A 20,057-nucleotide genomic window follows, 5' to 3' on the forward strand; every position below is an offset into this window, starting at 1 on the left:
AGCAAAATGAGCCAGTCGCCAAATTCCCTATGGTTATTAAAACCTGTAACGAAACAGGGATTGTATCATTTCTGTGTTTTGGTCTCTGTAATGTACAGTAGGTTCCAATTCAACACCAAACTCCAAGAGGACAGTTACAGGAAGTCTAAATGGGTTTATAAGCCTGCCATTGATGATATCCTCCAAAAGAGCTAACACTGCCATTGCCAGTTACATTATACAGCACACAGCACACCCTTTCTAGACAAATTGACAGGCTACACACTGAGGCAATTAAAATATGGTTTAGGCATCATTACCATCACTGAGGACAGCGGAATGAACATGTCTGTTAATTGTGATGTAATTAGATAGATAGATAGATAGATAGATACTTTATTAATCCCAATGGGAAATTCACATTCTTCAGCAGCAGCATACTGATACAATAAATAATATTAAATTAAAGAATGATAATAATACAGGTGAAAAAAAACAGACAATAACTTTGTATAATGTTAAATGTTAACGTTTACCCCCCCCTGGTGGAATTAAAGAGTCGCATAGTTTGGGGGAGGAACGATCTCCTCAGTCTGTCAGTGGAGCAGGACAGTGACAGCAGTCTGTCGCTGAAGCTGCTCTTCTGTCTGGAGATGACATTATTTAGTGGATGCAGTGGATTCTCCATAATTGATAGGAGCCTGCTGAGCGCCCTTCGCTCTGCCACAGATGTTAAACTGTCCAGCTCCATGCCAACAATAGAGCCTGCCTTCCTCACCAGTTTGTCCAGGCGTGAGGCGTCTTTCCTCTTAATGCTGCCCTCCCCAGCACACCACTGCGTAGAAGAGGGCGCTCGCCACAACTGTTTGATAGAACATCTGCAGCATCTTATTGCAGATGTTGAAGGAAGCCAGCCTTCTAAGGAAGTATAACCGGCTTTGTGCTTTCTTGCACAGCGCATCAGTATTGGCAGTCCAGTCTAATTTATCATCCAGCTGCACTCCCAGATATTTATAGGTCTGCACCATCTGCACACAGTCACCTTTGATGATCACTGGGTCTATGAGGGGTCTGGGCCTCCTAAAATCCACCACCAGCTCCTTGGTTTTGCTGGTGTTCAGGTGTAGGTGATTTGAGTCGGACCATTTAACAAAGTCATTGATTAGGTCCCTATACTCCTCCTCCAGCCCATTCCTGATACAGCCCACGATAGCAGTGTCATCAGCGAACTTTTGCACATGGCAGGACTCCGAGTTGTATTGGAAGTCCGATGTATATAGGCTGAACAGGACCGGAGAAAGTACAGTCCCTTGTGGCGCTCCTGTGTTGCTGACCACAATGTCAGACGTGCAGTTCCCAAGACGCACATACTGAGGTCTGTCTTTAAGATAGTCCACGATCCATGCCACTAGGTATGAATCTAATCCCATCTCTGTCAGCTTGTCCCTAAGGAGCAGAGGTTGGATTGTGTTGAAGGCGCTAGAGAAGTCTAGAAACATAATTCTTACAGCACCACTGCCTCTGTCCAAATGGGAGAGGGATCGGTGTAGCATATAGATGATGGCATCTTCCGCTCCCACCTTCTCCTGATATGCAAACTGCAGAGGGTCAAGGGCGTGTTGAACCTGTGGCCTCAGGTGGTGAAGCAGCAGCCTCTCCATGGTCTTCATCACATGTGATGTCAGAGCAACAGGCCGAAAGTCATTCAGCTCACTAGGACGTGATACCTTTGGGACTGGGGTGATACAAGATGTTTTCCAAAGCCTCGGGACTCTCCCCTGTTCCAGGCTCAGGTTGAAGATGCGCTGTAGAGGACCCCCCAGCTCCGATGCACAGACCTTCAGCAGTCGTGGCGATACTCCATCTGGACCTGCTGCTTTGCTGGCACGAAGTCTCCTCAGCTCTCTGCTCACTTGCGCTGTTGTTATTATGGGTGGGGATGTTTTTCCTATGCTGGTATCAGCAGAAGGATGTGTGGAGGGTGCAGTACTCCGAGGTGAGAGTGAGAGTGGGTTAGGGTGGTCAAACCTGTTAAAAAAGTTGTTCATTTGGTTTGCTCTCTTCACGTCTCTCTCAATGGTGGTACCCCGCTTCGAGCTGCAGCCAGTGATGATCTTCATCCCATCCCACACTTCCTTCATGCTGTTATTCTGCAACTTCTGCTCCAGCTTTCTCCTGTACTGCTCCTTCGCCGCCCTGAGTTGGACTCGGGAGTTCCTTCTGCACGCGCTTGAGCTCATGCTGATCACCGTCTTTAAAAGCCCTTTTCTTCTGATTCAAAAGGCCCTTGATGTCACTTGTAATCCATGGCTTGTTGTTAGCATAGCAGCGTACAGTTCTTACTGGAACTAAAGTGTCCATACAGAAGTTGATGTAGTCAGTAGTGCAGTCAACAACTTCCTCAATGTTCTCATTATGAGATCCCTGCAGGATATCCCAGTCTGTAGTTCCAAAAAGTTCTCTCAGAGTATTCTCAGCCTCCGGGGTCCACTTCCTGAATGATCGTGTGGTTGTAGGTAGGACTCTAACTTTTGGTTTATAGTGAGGCTGAAGCTGAACCAGGTTATGATCTCCTTTCCCAAGCGCAGGCAGCGGGGTGGCACTGTATGCGTCTTTAACGTTTGCATACAGTAAATCAATAGTCTTATTTCCCCGGGTGTTACAGTCCACATACTGGGAAAATGCAGGCAATGTTTTGTCCAGCGTCACATGGTTAAAGTCTCCAGCGATTAGCACAAGCGCCTCAGGGTGCTGCGTTTGTAACTTAGCAACAGCGGAATGGATGATGTCACTCGCTGACTCCACGTCTGCCCGAGGAGGAATATACACGATGACAACAATGACATGTCCAAACTCTCTGGGCAAATAGTAGGGACGTAAACTTACGGCCAACAGTTCGATATCCCTGCAGCAAGTGGAGATTTTGATGTTAACATGTCCAGAGTGACACCACCGTGTATTAACATAGAGAGCGAGTCCTCCTCCTTTGTGCTTACCACAGGCACTTGCATCTCTGTCCGCTCTAACTGTGCTAAACCCGGATAGCTCCACGTTGGCATCTGGAATGGTGTTATTTAGCCACGTTTCGCAGAAACACAACAAACTGCATTCTCTGTAGGTCCTTACATTTTTCACCAGCGCAGCCAGTTCGTCGATCTTATTTGAGATTGAGTTTACATTCCCCAGAATCACAGAAGGCACCGAAGGCTTGAAACGCCACTTTCTCGCAAGCCGCTTCATTTTCAGCTTAGTGCCGGCTCTGCTGCCACGATACCGCCTTCTTACCTCGTCGGGTAAATATGGAACCACACCGGCACTGGCATTTGTTCTCAGCGCCCGAAGTTGAGTACTTGAATAGGCGAGAATCGGCGTGTTAAAATCCATGCCCACGTTGTAAAAGTAAGTGTGTCCAGGGAACGAATCAACATAAAATAAAGTGGTAGGAGTGATCAATAAATAAAAATAGAAAAATAAAAGTAGAAAAGTACACATACATATACAGTCATACACGGAGCTGCTGAAAAGGCTGCCACTCACGGCGGCGCCGGATGCAATAGTTCAAGAACATCAGAATATGACTGATGTGTCATTGAAATATGCAATAAAACGAGATTTTTCTCTCAATTCATTGTCTTCTTGTGTCGAGTCACTAAAACGACAACACCAAGAAAGTCTGCGTGAGACTGATAGATGTTCAAAATTTGCCATAGAGTTAAGCCAGTTTTCACGCCATGTTTAACTTTTATAAATCCCAACATGTTTCCGAGTTGTCATAAAGATGAGTCACAGACATTATGAAGGTTTGGGGCAGCCACCCGTATATTGTTTCCAGGCTGCAAAATTGAAGTAATATTGAACAGAGATGTTCACAGATTTGAGTCCAATAGCACTGATAGTATGGAGGTAAGATGGCGGCTTTAAACATAGACATATATAGATAGACGCCGCATTCACTGTGTTGCCCAGTTGACACGATACGTCAGCGTGTACGCCATATTGCGAGTGGCAAAAGTGCAATTTAAACTAATACAGGTAAACATGGAAACCGGGTTTTCTGATGAAAAAACAATAACGTTTAAAACAGTATTGTTTACATACAACAGATTTTGGCGAATCATTTAAATGAATTTATTTATATCCATTTATACACTAATAATGACAATTATCCATCCATCCATTTTCCAACCCGCTGAATCGGAACACAGGGTCACGGGGGTCTGCAGCCAACACAGGGCACAAGGCAGGAGCCAATCCCGTGCAGGGTGCCAACCCACCGCAGGACACACACCAAGCACACACTAGGGCCAATTTAGAATCACCAATCCACCTAACCTGCATGTCTTTGGACTGTGGGAGGAAACCGGAGCGCCCGGAGGAAACCCACGCAGACACGGGGAGAACATGCAAACTCCACACAGGGAGGACCTGGGAAGCAAACCCGGGTCTACTAACCGCGAGGCAGCAGCGCTACCACTGCGCCACCGTGCCGCCCTAATGACAATTATTAAATAATTATCATTATTATTATTAAATAATTCCTCTCATATAAGTAACATTTCTTGAACTGCCTTCTTCCATCTCTGAAATGTTTCTAGACTTTGTCCTGTTCTTATGCAACACAGTACTGAAGTATTGGTTAATGCCCTAGTCACCTCATGTATAGATTACTGTAATTCTAGCTGGCATCCCACAAAAACGTATCCATCGCTTACAACTTCTTCAAAATTCTGCTGCCAGGATAATAACCTGCTGTTGTAAATCCACTGAACATATTACACCTATTCTCTCTCAACTTCACCTGGCTCCCCTGTTAACTACAGAATACAATACAAAATACTGCTCTTAACATTTAAAGCTCCCCCCTACCTCACTGATCTCCTTCACACTTACACTCCTCTCGCTCACTCAGATCCTCATCTGCAGCTCTACTTTCTGTACCGCACATCAAACTCAGTTCTATGGGAGCTCGAGCGTCTCTCATAATGCTCCTCAACTCTGGAATTCTCTTCCCTCTCATATACGTCAGCTCAATTCAATGACACATTTTAAAACTACCCTCAAAACTTATCTTTTCAAACTGGCATACCAATTGTGAATTTTGCACTTTTACTGCCAGTTATCTTTATTTGTCTTTCTTTAACAGTGAAATGATACACTCAATGACAAAAATAAACAATTTTATCGTATACAAATTGGCTTAATAATTTCTTAAAACATTTCACTCATTCCTCTCTCAATCTCTTTCTCTCTCACACACACACACACACGTGCACACACACACAATGTGGTTACTTAAATATATACAGAATAGGATCTAAAATCCATGAAACAGAACTGTCTTACATAGCTTTTTCCATATGTTGCCACTCTGTGATTTGAAAGTATTCAGTCTGGCAATATGGTGCAGCCTTAGTTTGTTGAAGAGAGATACAACTAAAGACATGAGCATAAAGTGATGGTTGTCAATTTCAAACTGTGTTTCCTCAATGTGCTCCTTGAGAAAAAACACATCATCTGAACCAATCTCAGCCCGAACAAACTGATTGATCAAAGATACACTGACAGCTTGTCCTAATGTCGACTGTCGGATAACACGCTCAGCTACTTTGACCACCTTGACTGTACCCTCAGAAGGAATCATCAAACCTCCTTTGTTTTTTAATTTGAGCAAGTGGTAGCTTTGATCATATGATGCCGGTACAGCATCTGTTACCAAACTAGCACGGCACACATCACAGGACAGGCACACATCACAGGGCAGCTTTCTAAAATCCCGTCTAAGGGCTACCTCCTACTGCTTCCTGTGGTGGATTTCTTTGGGAAACTTTCAAAGTTTGAGAAATGTTAACAGCTAACAACAATCTACATAGTTAGTGACTAAATACGTTTAGCCAAAACATTGTTTGGAGGCTCACTTGAGCACATAAATGCATAGCTTTGCTAGCTTAGCCTGGCGTAGCTAAAGTTAAGATTATAAAACGGGATTTTCTAATGGCCAAATATAACCAAAACAATTGTTCATTTTTACCTATGAAATGTAATCCCCCGGGATCTGGTTTGGAGCGTACAGCGGTTTGTACAATCCCAAGCAGCACATGCATGAGGCATCTTTATCCATTACTTCACTCCACAGCAGTGCCACTCACAATATGGCGACGACGCTGACGTACGATGCTGCTGGTCATGAGGTATTCTAGTAATTCTATGTCTATGGCTTTAAAGGCCGGTAAAGGAAATGATGTAATCGGGGGCCGGAACCGGAAGTGACGTTCCCAGGACAGGAAGCGGCGTCATAGGGACTGGAAGTGCGGCATCATTGGCGCCGGGAATGGAAGTGGGGTCATCGGTGGTGATGGAACCCTGTAGGATTTCCCATGAATAATATGCAAAAGATTGAGAGAGACAGCCAGCGCACCCCGCCGCCCCCTGGTCTGGCATGGAATTACTATCATTTGGACCCTTCAGCTGTCTCCCAATTGCATGTATGTGACAGAGTGTACACACATTTTATACGTGAGGCCCCAGGAGATAAACATCTTGCAAAAGTTAGTGAGATTTGTTAACGGGTAGTCAAAAGGCACAGATATCATGACAAAATCACAAAGACGAGGTTGAAAAACGAAGCAGAGATTTCAGTAGCTCAGTCTGTTCTAATATGCTAATATGTCAATTTCTTTCTGTTCTCCTGTGCTGTTTTCGTGAACTTTTTTAGGTTCATATTAGGTTTTACAAAATGTATACTTCGGTATTCTTACCGGTTTTCATATTAGAAGTTTATTTGAGTTAGTTCAAATATTCAGGAGGTTTTGATGGCACTTTTATTTTCTTAGGCTTCATCATTTTGAGGAATGCTAACTACAGGTTTTTCTAAGGAAGGTGATATATCGCTCACAACTAAACAATTCCTCATCATCTGAGTTACAGTAACAGACAACAGATCAACGAGTTTAGTGTTCCTGGTAAAACAACTTTTGTGTTATGAATTTCAACAGCAAGTTAGAGGTTTGTTTTCTTATTTGATGACAGTGTTCATTTGAATGGTTACAAATCTTTGCTTGCATTTTGGATCATGAATTTAGCGTGACCCACCCTTCCCCTCAGTGAATCGAGCGTGATCATCAAACCTGAATGGATCCTGCACAATCACCAGAGCATCAGAACATTAGAAGAATCAAATGTGATTGCCAATACTTTGTCAACCAGTGTATATAAACATTTAGCAAACTACTCTAATGGCTGAAAGAGAGAAGAATTTGAAGAAGCTTTTGGTGAAAGTGAAAGAAGAGAGTGCGAAAAGCTGGCTTCTGCACAACATGATTATGTCTCCTTCTTATTCTTCTTCATTTGGCTGCCCCTGTTAGGGGTCACCACAGCAGATCATCTTATTCCATATCTTCCTGTCTTTTCTCACCACATCCATACACTTTCTCTTAGACCTTCCTCTTTTTCTCTTTGCCTGGCAGCTCCATCCTTAGCATCCTTCTCCCAATATACTCAGCATCGCTTTTCTGCACATGTCCAAACCAACGCAATCTCGCCTCTCTGACTGTTTCTCCCAACCTTCCAACCTGAGCTGACCCTCTAATGTACTCATTTCTAATCCTGTCCATCCTCGTCACATCCACAGTCAATTCTTTGCTAATAGATGAAGAGGAAGAACAAACAGTAAATTGTTTTATTTTCATTGGCTTCAAGGTTTCTGTAGCTGGACACTTGTTTTGGGGAAAGTCTGCTATGATAAATTTAGACAAGACATTAAAGAGCAGAGACATCACATTTTTAACAATGTTCTGTATAGTTAAAGCTATGGTGTTTGCAGTAGTCAGGTATGGCTGTGACAGTTAGACTATCACTAAAACCAAAAGCAAAAGAATTGTCACTTTTGAACTTTGGTGCTGGAGAAAGCTGTTAAGAGTTCTTTGGACAGCAAGAATATCCAACAAAGCAATGATTGATATTTGAAGTCTTTACTGTTAAAGAAAAGTTCAAACAATTTGGTCACCTAATGAAAAGACAGGATTCTTTGAAGAAGAATCTCATGTCAGGGAAATTTGAAGGCAAGAGAAGAAGAGGATGACAGAGACTAAGATGGATAGAGAGCATTACTGCCCATTCTTATGACCTTCAATGAAGTTAGAGAAGCAGTTTCAGGTAGAAAGGCTCATGAAAAGTCAGATTTGACTAAATCGTTAAACAACAACAACATATGCAGATGATAAAGCTGGCATACATTGTACCCAATTGATTAGACATCTACTCTAGATGTAATTAAATATCCTAAAAGAATTTAGACCTGTTCCTCAGAGAACTCACAAGATTTTTTGATATACTTGATGATGCATGGAATCCCCAGTGTTTCTCCAGCCCAGTAGAGGACAGACTAGGGAACATACTACCTGCACTTACTAAGTCATCCAATTTTTCCGAAAACCTTTTTTGAGACCAAACAAAATTCATTCTTGATGGTCTCATCATTCCCTCCAGTGCTTGCATCCTAATGAAAGGGATTTCAGATGTAGTCCATTACAATCATAATTTTCTTCTGTGTAACTGAAAGTCATATTTATGCCAGGCTCTTATGCATGGTTGTAAACTCTATCTGTGTGGTAATCTTCTGGGGGTTTGTGAGTAAGGTTGGCTCCAGAGCAGATGAGTGATCATAGCTTATCAATAAACATGGCTAAATAAGTCTGATCTACTAAATAACCAATCTGAGACATCCAAGCCCGTCACTGAGATGACATTTCATATTGAAGGTCTAATATTTCTGAAAACATCCTGACGATTTCTGTCATACCATTATAGTATAGTAACTGACTACCACCTTTTTGTATTTGGGTGGTGAACACTGAAGAAACAGGTGAAAACATTTGGAGCAAAGCCACATCAATGGCGCTATGGTGCATGGCGTTTGGACAAGTGAGTAAGGTGCACACAGCTGAGGGACAACAGTCTATTACCGCTTAACTCACAGCCGACTGCAATTTACAGAGTTGTCATTGATGGGCAGTCACACAACAACTGCAGTGGAGTTGTGTTTTAGTAGTATAAAAGCAGGAGTGTCAAACTCCGGGCCTGGAGGTCCGCAGTGGCTACAGGTTTTCATTCTAACCCTTTTCTTAATCAGTGACCAGTTTTCACTGCTAATTAGCCCTGTTTTTAAGGATTCCGGCCTCTGAATTGATTCATTTCTTCATTAAATGGCAGCCAAACAGAAATGAGACATGAAACGAGCCAACAGATGACCAGCTAAACTGGAACATCAACCTCCAACCAATTTCACTCCAACCAGTCTCTTAATGAGAAGCTGATTCTTGCTGTTAATTAAGCCCGTTATTTAATTCAATGGCTTGTTGCTGCTCTCATTCTGCCACAGCAGACATTTCCAAATCTGTTGATTTTTCTGTTTTTTCTGTCATATGGTGGCTTGTTTGATGTTTCATTATTGTTTAGCTACTAATTAAGGAAAAACAGACAATTAAGGGGCCTGAGTCAAGTTAATTAAAACTAAAGCAAAAGAAGTTAATTAGCAGTAAAAACGGCTCACTAATGAAGAAGATGGTTAAAATGGAAACATGCAGCCACTGCGGCCCTCGAGGACTGGAGTTTGACACCTGTGTATAAAAGCAAACAGAACAAAGCATTAATGGCTGCAGTATAAAACTGCCATTTTATACTCGGATCAAAATGTGCTGACAAACAAGGCTACATCTTCTAATGCATAAACAGGCTCATACATCTTCATAGTAAAAGACTTTCACTTCATGCTCTGACTTCATAAATATCTACAGCATGTGTTATATTATGTAAAAGAGATTAATGCAGTTCAATAAAATTAATGTGGCAGTTAAATTTTCTTGGCCAGATTATGCAGGGAGCAGATGAGAAACATAAAAAAACCACCATTGGCAAAAGTGTGCCTCCATCATATGATGTGCTTTATTTTCCCAGGTCAGCAATAGAAGAAACATTCCTTTCAGATTTTGTCGGATAAATTCTGGAATTCATTATCATGAATGGCATGAAAGAAAAGAGCTTCATAAATGACCTTGACCAGTTTTGCAAGAGCTTAGATAAGGAACAATAAATTATTGTTCATTAATAATGAAAGAAATGCACAGTTTACTACTCAAAGCAGCTTTGATAGATTCCAAGTGGAAAACTGTTGTCAGTGTTGCCAGTTGCATTTCCATATAAAGGGAAAACCTGCTGCTCTGGGGTAAAGGCAGTTGGAAGAATGACTGGCTTAGATACTGTGGCTTGTTTAGGGGCAACGCTGAGCCTCAGACCCCCAGACACAATTGCACAATCCCAATCCCGGTTCAATTAAAGTGTGTTTAATTTAAACAATACTTTCATACAGGCTTCTGTTGTTCAAAATACAGCACAACTCTTTCTCTTTCTTCCTTTTCTTTTTTTCCATCTCCACTCTTTCAAGCCAGATTTGTTCTTCTCCCACACCCAACTCCAACTTCCCCAAGTCAAGTGGAGGGCTCTCTTTCAACTCCGGACCCAGGAGTACTTCTGGTGTTTAACTCTTTCAGGGCGGATGTCGACTTTTGTCAACAGGAGGGGTTGAGAGCAGTAAGCTACTGCAAACGGTGACAAAACTCACAGTTATGTTTTAGTTTGACTCTCTTTGCTAGAAGGAAAGGTAGCTTCGTTGGTTTGGCCGAGATTCCCTACGCTTGCAGGAGTAGTGAAGAGCAAATAACGACAAAAATGGCATCGACATCTGGTGAGAGATCGAATTGCACAAAGCAAGATACTCCTTGGACGATGTTTTGTATATTATCGCTGAATTGGACTCTGACTTGTCGGACTCCAAGTCTGATGCAAGTGATCTGGAGATGGATATCTAAAAAACAAAGTGAGGTATCGGCATCGGGTGATCGATCTCCAACTAATCATGGTGCCAAACACATTTGTGTAGATGAAGACCACCACTCATAATGACATGAGGTACAAACCAGATTGCAATGCACTGCGACAGCAACTGCTGCTGCCGTCCTTGCCCCTCATTACACAAAGACAGCCTGGCTGCCAGCCTGCTACACATTCCTGCCAGCCATCATGCCGCCCGTGAGTGATTCGTGCCACAAGGGACTGTGAACTGGTAGCTACAACACCCAGCAACTGATATTTTATGTTGATTTATGTGTGAGACCATTGCTTTGGGTACTTTTCAGAAAACTGCATTTTTTGGAAAAGAGTTAATCAATTCTCCCCAGGCTACTGTTGTGAGTCAGACAGGACCACCATAGTCCTTGTTTCATCATTATGAGCTCTTCTTGGTGCCCCCCATAGAACCCAGCAGGGTAGGCTCATGGGACCACAATTCCCATGTTGCCCTGCAGACATCTATACTGGGGTTTGCCAGATGGGATGCTGTCTCCCAGTGTACAGCATGTCCATAGCAGGCAGTTAGCCACGGTGCTGATTTTCCCAGTTCCCAAACTCATCCTAGGTGTTGCTCAGTGCCTGTTAGGATGCCACTCCTGATGTAGCCACTGTAACATCCTTCTACCTACAGGTCCTCTCATGAAAAGGAGATATTATCAGTCCCTCGCTGGCCTTCCGTTATCAAGGCCTCCTGGCCAGGTGAGGAACCAGTGTCCATTCTGGCTGGGATGTAAGTTCATCACTATAGCCATTCAAAGATAATACATTTTAGAGAGAAGACCAGATGCTTCCAAAACCTGAACAGTAACTCACAAAATGTGACAAGCAATGAAAAATTCAAAAGGTCTTGTATGTTTCAGAAAAACAAATTTTGATAGAAACAACAGCTAAATCAACAGGCTTAGACAGAATACATGGTTGGGCAGCTTTATGGCAGATGAAATTTATTGTAAGTTAATGTATGGTGTTACATGTAGGAGGTATACATGTTAGATTTGAATACACTATGGGAGGTCTGAAACTTAGAAGTACCCCTTATAAGAAGGACCAAGGAGTCACCATCTACATCCAGGCATTGCACAGAAGTGATCAAGAAGGTTAATAAGTTGCATAGCATGATGTGTGGAGTACAAGTCAAGGGCTGTTGTGTTTGACTTACGGCATATGGCACTCTAATGAGGCCTCACCTGGACTACTGTGTTCAGTTTTGGTCTCCATATTGAAAAAATTCATTGCAGTGCTAGAGAAACTACAGAGAAGAGCAACTAGGCTGATTCTGGAACGGAGAGGTATGAGCTGTGAAGATAGACTTCATCCTTTTTAGTGTGAACAAACAGCAATTAAGAGGCTGTTACAGAAGCCCAGACACAGACAGACACTGAGACAGCCAGAAGTCCAAAACATACACACGTTTATTTTCTTCTTCTCCTACAGCATCACACAATGCTATAAACAGTTACTGTATAATTAGCTCATAATTCCTTCTTTTCTTCTCTTTTCCTTTTCCTCTGCCGCCCTGACTCCTCCACTCGCAAGCTCCATCTTCTTCCTCCCGTCTCCGGCTTCCCGAATGGAGTGAGGCGGCCCCTTGTATGTTGCACCCAGAAGCACTCCAGGTGCATTTGGTTCCTCTTCCGGCAGCACTTCCAGGTGTGGCGGAAGTGCTGCCATCCAGACGCCCCCTGGCAGTGGCCATGGACCCCAACAGAGCTTCCAAGTTCCCAATCCGTGGCCCTGATGTAATTCAGGGGGTGCTGCCCTCTTGCACCCTGGGGAAGATATTGCCCCTCTCCCAGTCCTTTCCTTCTCCAGGCATCCTGGTGGGGCAAGGTCCCCAGTTGTCTCCCACAAGGCGCATAATCAAATTGTTCAAAATTATAAGGGTATATTACAGCTGTTACTTTAAAATAAACATGCCTGAATATTTGTTTAATGGCAGATTTTTCACAAATGGTTGATATTTTTTTCTTTACACAAAGAACCACAGACTGGAGAAGTAGGACTTTAGAGACCTTCAGATCTCAACTTGATGTTATCATAGCATATCAAGGTGAATAGGATGGATGAACTTGTAGGGCTGAATGGCCTGTTCTCATTACAATTGTTCTAACATTTTAATAGTTTTGATGCCACTACCCGCTGAAGAATTGTGATTATACCATCCCAAACTAAGGAGATTGTGTTTTATTCTATCAGGATACATTGCTTCTTTGCCTATGTTGTTTTTGCAAGCTCGTAGTTTCTGTTCCTGGACGGGAATCTTCTGTTGCAGGTGAGGTGCAAACTGCTAAACCCATGGTGTTAGTAGTGGGATTTCTTTCAATGTGGGTAAAATGATACTCTAGTAGTGTTGAGACTTAACTACATTCTAAAGATGAGAGGTTATAATTATCCAGGCTAAGGGAAACTTTCTTTAGCAACCAGGCTAAGTTGGTAATTTTCCACTCTGCACAATGAAGGGCTAAAGAGCTGGACATTGTGAAGTAAGTAAGCATGGGCACAAACCGGGCACGGTATATTTAAGATCTGATTTTGTACCTGTTTGTGACTGCATGTTTCCTTTGTCGTTTGCACTTAACATGCACCAAGTCGGTATTTTAATGCTGATCAAGAGAAAGTGTTTTCCGGTTTTATATAGATGGCCACAAGCTAACGTAGTGTACAGGAGCTCCCAGATAGATGAAGGTTAAGTTTTATGTTGATAGCTTTTGAATTTATGTAATTATAGAATTAAATTAAAGAAATAAGTCAGAAAACTTTTTGTAAACTGACAAACCTTTTCTAATTCATTCATTAATTTATTCAAATTCATTCCACGTATCCTGATTTGGGTCAGGGTGGCAACATGCTAAGCTGGATAGACCAGAAAAACCTATCCTCATCAACTTCTTACAACACTTTCTGGAGAATTCCAAGATTCTCCTCTGCAATTTGAGACATATAATCCCTCCATAATATCTAAGGTCTGTTCCTGGGTCTTATTCTAGTGTGCCATGTCTCAGCACATGCTAACTTCAAGCTCAAACCACCTCAGCTGGCTCCTCGTGATCGGGTGGTTGTACTCCGAGTTCCTCACCCTGTCACTGAGATTGAGAACAGCAGTTCTGTGCAAAAAAACTCATTTTGGACACTTGTACTTGTTATCTCTAATTTTTTGGTCACTACAATGTGGTGACATTGGTGATGATGTGCATGTAGATTAACCATTACATCAAATTTCTTGACCAAGGACTTACTTTCCTCTTCACTATAATGGTCCAGTACAACATGCACAAACATTCTGCCACTCATCGGTTAATCTCACGCTCTCCTCTAGTTCACTCTTAAACTTCTCCACTTGGATCAACTGCTCATTTTTCATCTGAAGACAACAATCCACTGATTTGGCCTATGATATGGAGGTGCTTATTCCTATCCTAGTGGCCTCACACTCAGCTGTGAACTGCTCCAGTGAGCAGTGGACATATAACCGTTTGATGAGGCCAAAAGAACAACATCATCTGCAAAGAGCAGAGATGCAACCCTTAGATTCCTAAACTATTCTCCAACTTTTAGCTACAGTTGTGACTTGAGTTTTGCTCCACATACTGTATACTGGAACCAGGAGGCATGCAAATGAGGTCCCAGAACCCCACATTTATGAGCACATTCCACAAGATACTACATGGTACATGGTCATATGCCTGTTCCAAGTCAGCATAGTAGACTGAATTGACACATTACTATGATCCATCAAATATCTGTGCAATGCCCATTTTAATAGGGCTAACTAGAAACTTTACATTGAATATGTGTCTCATTGTGTCTACTTTTTACAGTTGAAGAACAAATTCATTAAGAAGATTCCTCGGGATGCTGAAGCTTCCAATGTTCTGATTGGGGAGGTTGATTTCCTTGACAAGCCCTTCGTTGCTTTTGTAAGACTGGCACAGTCAACAACCCTTGGGGGGACTTACAGAAGTTCCTGTTCCTACCAGGTGAGCTTCAATGAGCAAGGAAACATCTTGTAGCTTTCTGAGCTTATGTTGGTCCAGTTAAAACTACTTGTGTGCCACCACCTTCTGCTTTCACTAACTGGCAGTATGTTTTTAAAATACAGCAGAAATGATGATAAACCAAACCTCACTTAGCACATTCGTTATGATTACCTTTTCCAGATTCCTCTTTGTTCTGTTGGGACCCCAAGGAAAAGCCAAGTCTTATAATGAAATTGGAAGAGCTATTGCAACCCTCATGGTGGATGATGTAAGCCCAAGAAAGATGTTTTCAGGGATTAAGGGAAGAGAAATTAAAAGTGTTAACGTGCCATTGTGTTTTTGTATCTCTTTGGATATTTGCAGTTGTTCAGTGATGTTGCCTATAAAGCTCGAGACAGAGACGATCTAATTGCTGGGATTGATGAGTTCTTAGATGAGGTCATTGTGCTTCCCCCAGGAGAGTGGGATCCCACCATCCGCATAGAGCCTCCTAAGAAGGTTCCTTCAGCAGAAAAGAGGTGAGTGAAATATAAACATGACACACATAAAGTTATAATGTATGGTATGTTTACCTGTGAAAAGTTAGGTTTCTAATTACTGTATTATGTTCATTTTCTAAACACACTCAGGTCAGTCCAGGGCAACAGAGAACCAAATCCTAGGTGGTAAACCAGCATTTGACAAGGGTCTGCTCCAGCCTGGCCACATATACTTATACCGCAGAAATGTAGTGCAGTTTGAGGGAACTCATTGTTTTACTGTGGAAAGGCTTTTGGGGAAACACCTCTCCTTAAAATATGTACTCACCAGCCACTTTATTAGGTACACCTTGCTACTACCGGGTTGGACTCCCTTTTGCTTTCAGAACTGTTTAATTGTTTATGGCATAGATTCAACAAGGTGCTGGAAACATTCCTCAGGGATTTTGGTCCATACTGACATGATAGCATCATGCAGTTACTGCAGATTTTTTGGCTCCACATCCATGATGTGGATCTCCCATTCCCTCCACATCCCAGAAGTGCTCTACTGAACTGGGATCTGGTGAATATAGAGACCATTTGAGTACAGTGAACTCATTGTCATGTTCAAGAAACCAGCTTGAGATTATCTGAGCTTTGTGACATGGCACATTGTCCTGCTGGAAGTGGACATCAGAAGATATTCTTGTGAATAGCAAACTGAAAATGTTTTTCAATCTTTAAACCCCACCCCCAGTTCCGTTTCATTGGCTGGACTCCTGGTTTGAAAGCTCCTGGCTTTTGTTGAAGTCATCAGCCTAGGGCAGGAGTGTCAAACTCCGGTTCTGGATGGCTGCAGGGGTTGCAGGTTTTCATTCTAACCATCTTCATTTCATTAATTTTTGCTGCTAATTAACTTCTTTTGCCTTAGTTTTAATTAACTTGACTCAGGCCCCTTATTTGTTTCTATTTCCTTATTAGCAGCCAAACAATAATGAGACACAAAACAAGCTGCCACATGACCACCTCACCTCTGCCCACCACACAATATCTGAAAATAAAGAATGGTGAAGGTCTCAGTAAGGCTGATCTCTCAGGTCACCAAAACATTTTGACAATGTTCTTATAAAAACAGAAAATCAACAGTTTTTGGAAATGTCTGCTGTGGCAGAATAAGAGCAGCAACATGCCATGGAATTAAAAAACGGGTTTAATTAACAGAAGGAATTGGCTTCTCATTAGAAACTGGTTGGAGTGAAATTGGCTGGAGTTTGAAGACCAAATTTTCATGTGTCATTTCTATCCATCCATCCATTGTCTCCCGCTTATCAGAGGTCGGGTCGCGGGGGCAGCAGCTTGAGCAGAGATGCCCAGACTTCCCTCTCCCCGGCCACTTCTTCTAGCTCTTCCGGGAGAATCCCAAGGCGTTCCCAGGCCAGTCGAGAGACATAGTCCCTCCAGCGTGTCCTGGGTCTTCCCCGGGGCCTCCTCCCAGTTAGACGTGCCCCGAACACCTCACCAGGGAGGCGTCCAGGAGGCATCCTGATCAGATGCCCGAGCCACCTCATCTGACTCCTCTCGATGCGGAGGAGCAGTGGCTCTACTCTGAGCCCCTCCCGGATGACTGAGCTTCTCACCCTATCTTTAAGGGTGTCATTTCTATTTGGCTGTAATTTAATGAAAAAAAGAATCAATTCAGAGGACTGAATCTTTAAAAACAGGGCTATGAAAATGAAGGGAAAATAAGTTAATTAGCAGTGAAAACTAGTCACTGGTTAGGAAAAGGGTTAGAATGAAAACCTGCAGCCACTGCGGCACTCCAGGCCTGGAGTTTGATACCAATGGCCTAGAGGTTCAAATGATTTTTCCAAGCTACACCTGCAAATGTTTGAATGATGTTTTCAATGTACAAGAACAATACACTAATTCATGCATTATTGGTTAAAACAGATTGTGTTTGCTCATTACTGTAACTCAGAGGAAGATCCGACCATATTTTAAGACAAATCTATGAAAATGGATCATGGACCATTGACCTTTTCACAAATACACTTCTCCATGCAGCACTGGGTCTAAGGCAGGCTCCAGTCCTGGGTGGTATGCCAGTCCATGTTGGGGTCCACTCCGGCTCAGTATTCATATGCACATTTCCTCTAAGCTGCCCACCACTGTGCAAACTGACAGTAGTCATTTTCCCATTTAAACCTGGTGCTCTGGAGCTGAGAGGTGGCAGCGCTAACAGATTCTCTGCTGACCTACAAAGATTTTTGCAGGGTTTAATGTTTTGATCCCGTACCTCTGAACTGGATAAGCTAGTTAGAACTGGATGAGTAAATTCAGTAACAAGCACAAATGGAAGTTGACTGCTAAATCTCATTTGACCTAGTTGTGCCGTTGCAGTAATCCATTAAGCTGCTAGAACTTACAAGGAATTATAAACCACTGTTATAGGTTAAAACAATGTCTTAAACAAAATGCAGAAATCATTTTTATTTTCTCTTATAATTCTGTAATAATAATCAGGGTGAATCTTCTTCCTACAATCCTAATTTATGTTTCTTGCTACCAGACCAGGCTTCATTGGCCTTGAATTAGCAAAGCAGGTAGGAAGTGCAAAGCAGGCCCTCCATCAGAGTTGGTTTTTAAACTCAGTACAACTTAGATCAGAGGACAGTCCTGAGGAAACCTCAGTGCTTTGCCGAATGAAGCCATCAGCAGAAGCTGAGATGTGACTGTAACATTTCACTGTTGCAACTGAAATCTTGTATTCACAGTACAGCTTTGGATATGTTGGCTCCATGTTCGTTCTTTCTCTTTTCTTTGTCTAGGAAGTCTGTCTTCTCCCTTAATGAACCTGGGCAGATGAATGGCTCAGCTGGAGGAGGAGGTGTGGGCAGTGAAGATGAGGAAATGCCTGCCCCCCATGAGCTGGGAGAAGAACTCATCTGGACTGGCAAGTATGTTAAATCCAGCTAAGCATTAACTACGAAGCTCCAGTTTTGAAAATTGCTAGGGCAGATGTTGAATCTAAAACAATTAAGCTTATGTGACCGTTGTTCCATGGGGAATTGAAAAATTAACTTAACATCTACTTAATTAATTAGGTCTCACTGGATCTCATATTTTTGATGTACTTGACCAGATGAGGGTCACAGTAGTAACAAGCTGACCAAACCTGCACAGTTCTCTATGAAGAAACCTTGGGCACTCTAAAAAGTAGAATACTGCAGTGTTTCCTGGGTCTGTCCACTGCTCTCCTTATAAGGAGCCATTCCCAGTATCTGGGCATTTCCACTGGATGCATCTTCTGGAAATGTTCAGGTCAACTGAAATGGATACACACTGCTCTAATCCAAGATCCATCTGGATTTTCAAGATGTAGGATTTCGTTGTCAATTTTAGTTCTGTTTCTCGCATTCTATAACAAGTAACTGATTATAAAAAAGACCTTGAATTACTAAAGGAGAGACCAAGCAGTGCGTGTCAAGTGCGGCTGTATTACTGAACAATCCACAAGGGTTTAAATGTGGAAGATTGAGTTTCGCCAACATGCTGAATTTTACAAGGAATCAGCAAAATCCTATGATAGGAGAGATGCTCATGATATGATTTATCTTGATTTTGAGAAGGGTTCTGACAAGGTCCAAGGTGAGACACTGGTGGTCAAACTAAAAGAAGTTGGAATTCAAGGTACAGTATGTAGATGAGTGCAAAATTGGCCTGAATGCCAGTAACTATGGTTTTTGGTGAAGGGAACATTCTCCTAATTAGAACAGTGGTGTCACAATGGATTCTAGGATGTGAAGTTATATGTCTAGCCTAAAGGGTGGAGTACTTATGTACTGCTATATAATGCACTAGTAGAGTACTGTATGCAGTGTTGTTCTCCAGATGATATAAAAGATATGGCAGAGCAACATATTCACTATATGTTGGGTTCATGGCACACCAACAGTAGCTTTTCAGTTTGTTTCTGATTTCTGCATTAAAAAGGACCCCATCTTACAGCTCAAAGAATATTTTCAAAGAATACATGTCTAATATACGTTTTTAGAGTGTTTTAGATTGCCTTATGCTTAGGGTCATTGACATGTTGAAAGATGAATCTTCTCCCAATCTGTAGCTTTATAGCAAAATGAAACAAGTTCCCAAGCAGTATTGTGAAGTATTCGTGTCCATCCTTTGTCCCTTCAACTGTGATAAGATTCCAAGGCCCAACACAAGAAAAGCATCCCCATAGCATGATAGCATGATACTGTCACCACCATATTTCATAGTAGGTATGGTGTCCCATGAGGCATGAGCAGTGTTAGTTAAACACCACACATACCTCTTTGAAGTCTGGTCAAAAAGTCCTATTTTGGTCTCATCAGACCATAAAAGTTTCTCCCACATCTTAACTGAGTCATTCTCATGCTTTGTAGCAAATGCCATATGTGCTTTTATGTGGACCTTCTTATATTACAGCTTCTTTTTTGCTTCCCTTCCATGGAGGCCTGTATTATGGAGAGCTCTTAGAATTGTGGACCCCTGCACCTTCACTCCAGTTTCAGCCAAAGAGCACTGCACACTTCTGAGAGTGACGGTTACATGTTTAGTCGTCTCTCTCTCACCAATCAACATCTTAATAATAATAATACATTTTATTTAAAAGTGTCTTTAATGGTACCCAAGGCCACTGTACAACAATACACATAAAATTAAACCATACAATGTACAAATTAAATTAAGAACAGCA

The 20,057-nt window shown here is 42.2% G+C and overlaps 1 protein-coding gene across 1 annotated transcript in view; it reads left to right on the plus strand.

Annotated features, from left to right (window-relative positions):
* Positions 1-20,057, plus strand: part of slc4a5a (solute carrier family 4 member 5a) — a 154,558-nt gene that overhangs the window by 65,749 nt on the left and 68,752 nt on the right. Inside the window, 5 exon segments of the mRNA XM_051928758.1 lie at positions 14,700-14,822; positions 14,824-14,858; positions 15,039-15,126; positions 15,222-15,376; positions 18,148-18,276. Of these exon segments, the coding sequence (XP_051784718.1) occupies positions 14,700-14,822; positions 14,824-14,858; positions 15,039-15,126; positions 15,222-15,376; positions 18,148-18,276 (530 nt within the window).

The sequence above is a fragment of the Erpetoichthys calabaricus genome, chromosome 1 (assembly GCF_900747795.2).
Source record: "Erpetoichthys calabaricus chromosome 1, fErpCal1.3, whole genome shotgun sequence".
Lineage (NCBI taxonomy): Eukaryota > Metazoa > Chordata > Cladistia > Polypteriformes > Polypteridae > Erpetoichthys > Erpetoichthys calabaricus.